General features: G+C 45.2%; 1 protein-coding gene across 1 annotated transcript; it reads right to left on the bottom strand.

Annotated features, from left to right (window-relative positions):
- Nucleotides 1-370: 370 nt before the first annotated feature.
- Nucleotides 371-7,961, bottom strand: glb1l (galactosidase, beta 1-like). Its single transcript, XM_036545269.1, has 16 exons — nucleotides 7,666-7,961; nucleotides 6,958-7,127; nucleotides 6,630-6,780; nucleotides 6,079-6,139; nucleotides 5,710-5,804; nucleotides 5,006-5,186; nucleotides 4,509-4,567; nucleotides 4,036-4,157; nucleotides 3,655-3,695; nucleotides 3,100-3,218; nucleotides 2,858-2,932; nucleotides 2,599-2,688; nucleotides 1,861-1,974; nucleotides 1,272-1,403; nucleotides 744-962; nucleotides 371-595 (listed from the first exon to the last, which is right to left on the bottom strand). The coding sequence occupies exons 1-16, from the start codon at nucleotides 7,729-7,731 to the stop codon at nucleotides 392-394; spliced, it is 1,899 nt and encodes a 632-aa protein (XP_036401162.1). The 5' UTR covers nucleotides 7,732-7,961; the 3' UTR covers nucleotides 371-391.
- Nucleotides 7,962-11,030: the final 3,069 nt, after the last annotated feature.

The following is an 11,030-nucleotide window of genomic DNA, read 5'->3' as shown; positions in this document are numbered from 1 at the left end:
GTCTCAATACAAATCTTGTTTTGAGTTTTGTTCTTTGTTTCCTGAGCTTTCAACTGAAAACCACATCCTCCTGTCATTACGGTCATGTTCAAATGCTTGTGCACAAGCTTTCATTCTCCAAGCGAAATTGAAACTGTAATGGTACACATGGCAAGGCTCACATTCTCATGAAAAGGAAGAGGGTTATTACAGTTGATACGATGCGCTGGGGGGGTGCGTTCTTTGATTGGCCGAGGATTTGTAGAGAATCCCAGGGTGTGCGTCTTTGATTGGCTGAGGATGCAGTGAGTTCCAAGGCATGCGTCTTTAATTGGTTGAGGATGAAAAGAATCCCAGGGCATGTATGTAACTGGCTGAAGATGCAGAAATACAGAGTGGCAGGGCTGTAGTGTCACGCTTTATCTGCAGTGCTGTTCAGCTGGGCCCGGTCCATGAACAGAACCCTGAGGTCGGACGCAGCTTGCTCCAGCTCCAGCACCGTGATGTTGTTGGGTTGCGAGGTGCTAAGCAGGGGCCCTGGAACGTAGAGAGTCTGCTGGGGGCCCCTCTGTGGCCAGTACCTGCCCAGGTTCACCCCGTTAATCCACACCTGTCCCTGGGAGAGGAAGACATGGTGAGGATTCACTCAGCTCCCAGAATTTGGGACTGCCTCACTTTGGGCAAACGTGATAGGTGCTTGCTGTTACAGACAGATGACTGCTGACTTGTTCAGACCACCAGTACCTTCCCACAGTACTGCTTACCTTGGTCCATCCACGGAGCTTCAGAAAGGTGTCCCAGGCAATGCCAGTGGGCTCCAGGGTTCCCGTGTAGAACGTGGGTCCATTCGAACTTTCGAATCCGGTGCCACCGGCCTGCTCCCACTGCGGCCACCCGTTGGCTATGACCCCATCAATGTCCAGAGGGTAGATCAGCCAATCAGTCAGGACGTCCTTGCCCAGAATGAGGTCACCCAACAGGCCCTAGGGACAGAATCAGTCTAACTTAACTAGACACAAGTAAATTATCCTATCAACAACATGCTTGGTCACACTATGGTATTCCTGGTTGATACTCCCTTTTCTATGTTCTTGATGATGATGTATATAAAACATTGTTTTAGATAACTGTCTGGTTTGAGAAGAGTTGCAGCTGCTGAGTACAGCTAGTGTTTGTGGGAGTGATGTGAGTTTGTATATGCCAGTGTTTGTTCCCAGCTCTTTTCCCTGCTTGATTCTAGTCAAAGGCTTGTACACTGCTGGGAATGGTACAGACGCTGAGGCCAGGCTTGCCTTGTGGTCGTGGATCTTGCTGCCAAAGTTGACCCTCCCCATGTTCTCGACCAGAATGTCCAGCTGGTCCCCCTGCTGTCCTGTTAGATTCATCACCAGAGTGGTGTCTCTCTGCAGCAGGCCCCTGTACACCTGGTCAAACAGAACACACTCCTGAGCAGACTCTTAGACTGACTGCAACCACAGTGTTACAGTACATTACATTATATTATTGTCATTTGTCAGATGCTCTTATCCAGAGGGACATAGCATATGTTACAATTAATTTTTTATCTGTTTGTACATGAATATTTACTGAGGCAATTGTGGGTTAAGTACCTTGCCCATGGGTACAACAACAGTGCCGTGGTGGGGAATTGAACCAGTAACCTTCTGTTTACAAGCCGTGCTCCTTACCACTGCACCACGCTGCTGCCCAATGTGAGCTATAAACTATAACTAACCATTCAGCTTCAAAATATCTAGAAGGAACTGCTCAACAATGCTTGAGTTAGAATAACTAACATTGGCTTGACATTCTGGAAATCTCTGAGTCTGGAATTTCTGGGCTTGTTGCGAGTTACAGTGGCAGGTCTTGGTGAACTCTCACCCCGTTGACAGAGATGTATGCGCGGTCGTGGATGCCGTTGAGAGGAGAGATGAGTGGTGTGGCCTCTGGGAGAGTCCTCGGCAGTTTGGTCCGATAGAGCATGTACCCGTAATACTGAAACACAGGCAACACTGCAGATTGGATTATCAAGACGAGTCTCAGAAATCACTGTATCTACTGGGGTTCATGAGCTCTACAGTTGTGCAAGATCGGACAGGTCCCAGTCTCTAATCTCTAATCATTACTGTACCGCTTCCACATGCAAAATCCTGCATTTGGTTTGGATAAAACAGTAAGCACAGTATAGGGAGAAGGCACTGCCATAAAAGGCACCGAGAGTGAATTTATAAGAAAAATAAATGCAAGTGAAGCTGGTTGGATGTACAGTGCCAAGAGTTTCTGGTTCAGGCTTGAGAGACCTGGTGATTTGATGAGTTACGGAAATACCCAGTTAAAACTCCCAGGGGTTCATATTCATGGATTTTTCTCTCCATAACTCTGAAATTAGTAATTCCAATATTTCTCACAGAACAGCCCTATGGCCCTTTAAGTATCTTTTACATCTTTAAGTGTCTTTAAGTCTTTGCTGTACATATGAGTCTCATAACTAAGCATGTAACGGTATAGAGTATGTGTGTTGTTTGTGGGATGGGACAATGGTCTGTGTGTGTGCATTTTGGTTGCTGGTGGGCTGGGATAGTGCTCTTGACGCTATGTCCCTTGTGGGTGTGGTCCTACCTGCTTCATGTCCTCAAAGGTCAGGGGGAGCTGTGATTGGACAGGGCCTGTGGGGCACAGGGTGTCTAGCAGGCTGCTGATGTTTCCCACCTGCGGACACATAGCCGTAAAGAACGCTTATCAGCCAGTCACTTCTCTACAGTGTGAAAGACATTTGTACGCCTTCTAAACACCTTCTGATTGGCTGCCAGACGTTTCTGTGTAATAGCTGTTGATTAATCTCCTGTCCGGAGATGAAAGCATGGGGACATAGACGCACCTTCTTCAGAGTGACAAAACCATAGGCGAACTTGGGGGTGCTGGGGGGCATGGGGCCTTCAGGAACCGGGAAGAACTGGACAAAAACATGAAAGACAAATCCGGATATCACTGTACAATTACAACGTTTTACATATAGAATATTTCATTTGTTAACTCCAGAAATTTACTTTTTGCTCACTAGTGAGATGTTTGAGAATGGTTTTACTGTAGGCGACATGGGCGAGCTAGTTCCAGACTCACCCTCCTTATCACTTCTCTGATGGCCAGCAACTTATCTGTGGGGTCTCCAGCCTCTGACAGAGGGGCGTCGTAGTCGTAACTGGTCACCACAGATCGAAACCTTGTGTCATGATCAGCTCCTGGAGGATTGGCACGCCTCACACAATCAGAATCACACATTTGTGTCTATCCTTCCAGTAACTGTATTTGTATAATACCTCTATTTTGTAACTACCAGTTGCATGCAGTATTGTAGTAGTAGTGTGGCACTGAGGTGGTGAGGCGATACGCTTGCATACAGCCAACGGCTATTCTTTGTACTGCAAGTCACACAGCACAGGACTCCACAGGACTCCCAGGCACCTGATGAATCATAGGGTGTCTGAGAGCAGCGAAACAAGCAATCCCTGCTGACATACCCACCCCCATCCCTGACCAAAGGAAGCCAATTTGTCTTGCTGCTATGGGGTCTTGGCGAGTGCCTTAAACACTGAGCCACTTGGGAGCCCATCAGATGACAAGATGTCACACTGAGACAAAAGTATTTAGGAGATAGTTCAAGAAAGGTTTACAAACCATTCCAGTAACCAAAGTTTGTTCCTCCTTCAAACATGTACCTACAGTGAGAGAACAGCAGTTGGTAAATGTACCCCAGATCACAATTCTCATGGAAATGCTGTCCTTTACTGGTCAGCTTGTTCACACCTGTATATTCAAATCATAAAGAAATTGCGTGTGTGAATTGTAAAGGCCATCTCTTATGCTACAGCTTACAGATTGTTGTCAGTCTACACATGTTCATTATCTTGGTGGTTAGAGTGTGTCAGGATTAGAAGTTTAATGATGAAAATGGGGGCAGTTGGCCAAGGTAGGCTGATCCTTCTGCCTACAGTCTCAAGGGTGACTAGTAGTAGATGAGTACAGCAAACAGCAGCAGCTGAGTAGGGCAAGACTCACATGTTGACGCTGGCTCCCATGGCCAGCATATCCCCTAGCATGCTGCTGATCTTCTGACCATCCACCTCAGCGTGCCGATCACCCCAGTGGTCCAGCCAGCCCGTGTAGAACTCCGAGTTTACCTGCAACACACCCAAGTGAAGTACACTGTACCTGCCTATTGAGTTTACTACCCAAGGGAAAACGGACATCCTATCCACATGCAGTAATTTGTACTGTTGCAAGAAAACTAACATAATGCTAGCAGCGAACACTGAAGAGGACCTACAGGGTGTTAATATCAATACCAAGAGAAACATTTGGGTGCAGGATGAAAATTTGCAGGTTGGAATGTCCTGAGGATTTTTTTTTTGTAATAAATCACTTCAGAGCTTTTCAAATTTAAATAGATGTGCTTCTTAATATTCTCATCTTCATTTTTAAGACATATAAAGAAACTAATACATAAGCTAATACATGAAGAAATTGCTCACCAGGGGACCTTTTGGTTCAAACCTCCGTTGGCGCTGGAAGGCTGCACTGATGTTCGTGTCTGTGCACAAGACAAAAAGAGAGCTGACACAGTAGAATACACACCTTACCAATGACCACATCTGCACCAAAGCCTGTTCACTACACATGGTTTGAGACCACAGACTGTCAAATTCACTACAGTCTGATCTTAAATGTAACACTTTTGACATGCCAGAAATTCCAGAAATGAAACCTTGAGTGCAGAAATCATCCTGCAAGCTTGTGATGATTGAGCTCCTACAGGCTTTGGTTGCAGTGTGATATTCCAAATGTATGTTGTTTGAGACACAGTCCTCTCGGGGTTAGTTAACAGATCACAATCAGCCAATCACCTTGTCCAAATGTGATTTAGTTCTAGATCGAGGCAATCAGGGTACATAAGAACACGACTAAGGGTGGAGTTAAAATAGTTGTTTGCAACAGCAGCATCATGTCCCAGTGTCCCCTCCTTGTTTACCTGTCCCAAAGTCAATGGTGGCGTAAAGACCCTCCAGTGTTCCACAGATCATTTCCCGGTCCGTGTTCCCGTCGGTAGTAAAGAGAATCACGTCCTCGCCCAGGAAGTAACGGAAGAGCTCCCGTAAGTGCCGCAGGTAGTTGTAGTCGCAGGCAAAGTAGCTCCCATACTCATTCTCCACCTGAAGGAGTCCCAGAGAACCAATCACAGCCTGCCACGCTGACAGGTGACTGTCACTCCCTACGTTATACCTGGTCTGTACCTGTGTTACACTAATGTGGCTCTAAAGGCACTTACTCTGTAGGTGTGTATCTCTATCTACTCTACCTGTAGTATTTTACATTACACTGTTGTCATTTAGCAGACAAACCTATCCAGAGCGACTTACACAGGTTACAATTTTATCCATTTATACAGTTGGATATTTACTGAGACGATAGTGCATTAAGTACCTTGCCCAAGAACAGAGCAGCAGTGCCCCTGCGGGGAATCAAACCAGCAACCTTTCGGTTACGAGCTCTGCTCCTTACCACTACCCCACTGCTGCCCATTTTCTACCAAGCCTGCCAATACTGCTGTCCACCTCTCACCCTACCTCCACCAAAGCCTTTGTTGAAGCCTGTCTTCCTGTACTAAAACCTCTATTTTAGCTTGCAACACTTCGCTCCTCTATCTACAACATGGTTCTCCCCTCTTCCTCTCACCTGAACACTGATGATGTTTCCTCCATTTACGTACAGCCAGGGCTTGATCTTGGGCAGGAGTGTGGCCATCCAGTTACTCACCGCCTGCAGGTATTCTGGGGAAATCAGACAGTTGTGAGTCCGTCATCTGCTTGAGTGCAACTCCGGCTGAAATCAGCACGAGTATAACTGGATGAGAATGTCTCAAACACAGGACACCCCTCATTCACGGCTGGTTTACCATAACCAGCGGACAGCCTATAACCAATGGATAGCAAGAGTGTGCATGTTGTACTGTGAGTTTCAATGGGGCAAGATAAGAGTGCAAGTGTCTCCTGTTCCAGCCCCCTGGGCTGTGATGGGAGCTGCCTGGGCAGGTTACAACACTACCTGTATGTGCGGATCGCAGGACAATATTGGGTTTCTGAAGCAGCCAAGCAGGTAAACCACCCTGAAGAAGGAAAGACACACACAGAGCAGGCAGACAGGAATGTGTGAGCACATGGCTGTAATCACAGAGGTGGAGGCTGGGTCTTTATCTACTACAAGTCTGAATTTGATGTTAATATCAGCTGCTGGACTATTTATAGCCTTTCTGTCATAAAGGGGGAAGCACAAGACCGGTTACTCACTGATGTGTAATCAAAAAAAACCCATATATGTATTTATTTTTTCTAGTTCCTCTTCTACTACAGTCTACTCATTCTGGTCCCATGTGAGTGAACAGTGGCTATACTGAGTTTCTGATGTCAAAAGTCTGCATCATGAAGTGCAATCTGTCCATAGGATGAAAGCACCACAACAAAAACATGACCGCCTGCTGACATAGCTGTACTGTTGGATTACCATGACAATTAAACTATGCCTTGCTCTGGCGACGGGCAGAATGCAGTGTAACCTCTAGAGGAATGTGGGGCGAAGGCCGGCTACACTGAACTCACCATCTCCCATTCTGCGCAGATATAGGGTCCCGGCCGCAGTATGACCAGCAGTCCTGTCTGATTGGCCAAGTCGAGGAAGTGCTCCAGGTCTCGATCACCTGAGAAGTTGTACACACCCTCCAGTGTTTCATGAAAGTTCCAGGGTACATAGCTTCAGGAAGACAGAGCCAACAGTGTCAGGACCAAGAATGACCAAGGACAGAAAATGGCTGACCTCTGTGGGGATATTGGGGAGAGGGCTCTCAGAATGTGCGCATAGTACCCCTCTAAGATTGTTTCCCCGTTATTTAAGTCTGAAATTTGCATTTGGCGCTGGATCTGACCGTACATCTGAATGGCGTTGAGTCCAGTCATGTACATCTTAAGCAGGCGGTCTTTCCAGTAGAACCGTGGGATGCGAGAGTAGTGGATACTGCCGGAGACATACTGGAATGACGCCCCATCCTTCAGGAAGCGGTTATTCTTGTAGTCTATGGAGAAAGACTGGGAGCCCTGTGCCTGGAGAGAAAGAGAACACCGCCTGGTAAAGGATATCGTTTGGTGTGTTGTGTGTCCACTTTAGTCGTTGTAGGTGGGAATTACACTGGCAAAGGTTCAGGATCTAACCGCAAATTTTACGGACACATGGGTTGTTTAAAAAAAAGGCGACAGGAATCTGGACATGCTTCAAGAAATGCTGCAAATCAGATGACTCGCTAAAGGTCCTATCTATAATAGCTAACGGTCAACTCATAAAGCTCCACTACCTAGTTAGCTAGCTAGCTACCGTACCTTAGCTTGCTTCGTACGACTGACCAGGTTCATTACTGAACGAATGCACATTTCGTTCGCCTTTCGTCAATAAATCGGAATGAAATGAATGAAAGCATATGGGATATCGTCTCATTGATGTTTCGCTATAAATTAAACTAGAGGTAGAAGTTACAGTAACCTTCAATTAAGCTGGGAAGCCAACAACATCACGCATTGCTAATCGGGGTTGGTAAGCAAAAACAGCAAGGTATAGCAGATTAATTATCAATTTTAAAGTACTTACCGCATTCTTATTTATTACAAAACAACTGAAACTTACAACAGAAGCGAAAACAAGCCTGGCATTCATAACTAGCTACTTTCTAGCTAATTGTCTATCTCATATTCCCTGATCATCTCATGAATGCATGATCCGTTATGTTTGTGATATATATCTAACTCTATGTAACCTGTATGTATAAACTAATTAATAATGGGTATGACTAGTCGTTGAAATTGTTAGTTGAAATGCAATCCAATGACATAACTTCGTTTTCCGTTGTACAGGGACCAGGTAAAAACTGTCATCTAAGAGCGAGCAAGCTGATAGTTCCTCCCCTTAGGAAGCACCATCATGTGATTCACGTGTCTCTTCCACTGGGTCCTAAGTGCTGACGGGCTCAGAGATCAATGTTATTAGAGAGAGTGTACACCTGTATATGTTTCCTGTCCAATTAAGAAGTTCCGCTAATGCTTTCATGAGTTGAGATAAGAAGTTCCTATTTTTGTGTTTTTTTTCCCTTAGCGATGACGTTAGAGAATCTGTGATATATTTGGCCATCTCATTTGCCTAAATATCAGCACCAGCGCAGCCTGACTTTGTCCGTGATTTGTTTGCTTTAGTCTTTTGAACTGTGTGGCGGATGCGTGGGATGTATTGATTTGTCATCTTTATTTGTTTATTGAACATATTCATGAAAGTTACAACAATCTTTATCAAAGTTTTATCCAGGACACAGTGAGTATATGATCTGCGCCGGGAATACCTCCGCTATCATTGCTGTGACACTCAGGTGCGTCTCGTGGTGTCACAGATCGGCGCAGCCCCACTCTACAAAGAGCTCTCTTTTTAGGCCCAGGCAACAATCGCCATTGTGAGTGGCATGATGTTTGAACAATGTGGCCAGTTCAGGAATGGATTGCCCCATTATACTTGTTGACTCTTTGTTCAATATATATAATAAATGTATATCCACATTGCATTGTGTTGGGAAATAGCACCCTTTATCAGAGGAATGCTTCCATTTCACATCCTTATATTGTTGAGCTGTTGCTGTCTCTGTTGTACATCCCCTCATTCATACAAGAGGTAGATTCTCAGTGGAATTCTGTCACATTCTGGAACCCTTCACACTGCTTCCCTGTTATTCACTGTGAAGTATGTTTCTCTCTTCTTCGCTATAACTGTGATGCAGCTTTTTATTGATAGGCTCAACGATTCTGGGGCTTTTGAGGTATTCTATGCTATACATGATGTCTGTCTTATGAAGAAAGCAATTCATTGATTTGGGTTAAATGAGCACTGTAAGGTAATGGACCATGAGTGAGGTTAGATGAACCCCATAGCTGTCACCTCCTGTCAGTCACTAACTTGTATAAACCAATCACAGCACTTTGCTCACCTATAGGCAAAACTTCATGACTGGTTCAGGTCAGTGTGTCACCGATTACACATAATGGTCAATGATGCCACATTCCTCCATCATTACTGTAATGTGTTTCTTGTTTTCCGATTCATTACAACAAAAGGCCTCTTTGAGCAGCCGTGGACTTCTGTTGACACCCTGTGGTTAATTGTAGTATTACAAGAGTAATGATCCCGTTGCTGCTGTAACTCTTGAAAAACTGTATTCCTCTTGGTTGCCTCTTGGGTTTAGTTGTGAAGGATGGCAGGCCTACTGAGCTTTAGGGACATACTGGCCAGTCCTACCTGCAATCCGTCTGGCCAGTGAATACAATTATGTAAAATATATTTTGGTTGCTTCAAAAATGTACAGCTCTGTGTATGCTGCATATTACTTAAGCACGGCAGAACAGGATGTTTTAAGTTGCCGTCCTGTGGAAATCGATGGTATTGCAAACGCAAAAATACCATTTTCTGCAATACTGTTTCATATACAGCAGGGGGAGCACTTTACACTGCTTTAGGGAGGATCCAGGCTTTCATGTTGCAGCTCACTGCTCCATGAGCCAAAAGGGTTGGGTATGGGTGTGGTGACAGATTCAGAAGCTGTACAATTAAGAGTGAGATGAATGAAGAACTCTGTTACTTAAAGAGTCAGTTGGTGAGATCAGTAATTGCATCCATCATAGATTACTAACTGTAAAAGGTGCAAAAGGGGTGATACGGTGGCCAAGGTGACCAGTTTTAAAAAACTCTGAGACTAAAAATGACACAAATGATGCAAAATGTCAATCTCAGGAACTGGACAGCATTCAAAAGTACTTGATTGCCTAGCCTCTGAACTTCTCGAACATGACCCTCTAAAGTGTGCATCCTAATATGCACCCTAAAGCACACAACTATGCTGTGCTGTGTCCTGAGGTGAGACAGAACATCACACACATGCACCTGCGTATGTGTTCACACACACACACACACACACACACAGTTCCTCTGGGCTTACAGGCTGCCACTGCTGCCTTGAACAAGTGTCTGAACAAATAAAATTTGACTTCCATCAGCCCTTGAGCTGTGATGAGAGAGGTTTAGGCTCTGATACAGCTCAAGGTTACAACTCCATTCGGCTCCATGCAGTAATTGTATGACATCACCTTGCTTTTCTCTTCCTCTCTCCCTCCCTCCCCCTCTGTTTTGCTCTCCATTCACTACGCGTCTGCTACACCCCCTTTGATGACACCCTGTCTGTTTCAATTCTACATGATATTGATAATTCAACAAACAGATAGAATGATGTACTGACACAAGATATGAGCCAGATTAAATTGTTGAGTTATATTCATGGGGACTCTAGCAGCCTCTTAGTCATTAAAGGTAAAGGCAGTATGTTAAACTGCACATTGTGAGCTGATATTCCTGGAATCCAATTGTCTTTGTGGGCTGAGCAAAACAGAAATACTGTGATGTACTAGATGTGTGAAATACTAGATGTGTTACCTGTTGATATGTGACAGAGGTGTAAATCTCACTTTAACTAGTGCTGGCTGGATTCAGCTATATTCAGCTGTATCTCATCTCTCTCAAAAGCCATGTTTTGTATCCACATGTTATACCCCAGCATGCATTGCTGATTACATCAGATCCCAGCCATTGGACTACCCTTTTGTTGCCACGGTAGCTAACGTGGTCAGACTTCCTGTTATATATGTGAGGGGAAGTGGGAAGAAATGAGACCCTTATCACTGAGAGGCACGGGCAGGATGAGGTCATCCTCCAGAGCACCCCGCCCGTTCCTCCTCTAACGTCTCCCCCCCTCCGTGTCATAACCCCAGATCCATGCTCAATCATCTCCGTCTCTTTGCCTCAAGACCCAAGCAAACACGGCAGAGAGCAGAGCAGGGTGATTAAAAACCAGAGGCGTTATCGTCAGACAAAAGGTGCGATTGCGGAATCAGCTTGAACCTTCATCACCTCCATAAACACTGGCC

The sequence above is a fragment of the Megalops cyprinoides genome, chromosome 14 (assembly GCF_013368585.1).
Source record: "Megalops cyprinoides isolate fMegCyp1 chromosome 14, fMegCyp1.pri, whole genome shotgun sequence".
NCBI classification, from domain to species: Eukaryota; Metazoa; Chordata; class Actinopteri; order Elopiformes; family Megalopidae; genus Megalops; species Megalops cyprinoides.
This window is presented reverse-complemented; position numbering and strand designations above follow the sequence as displayed.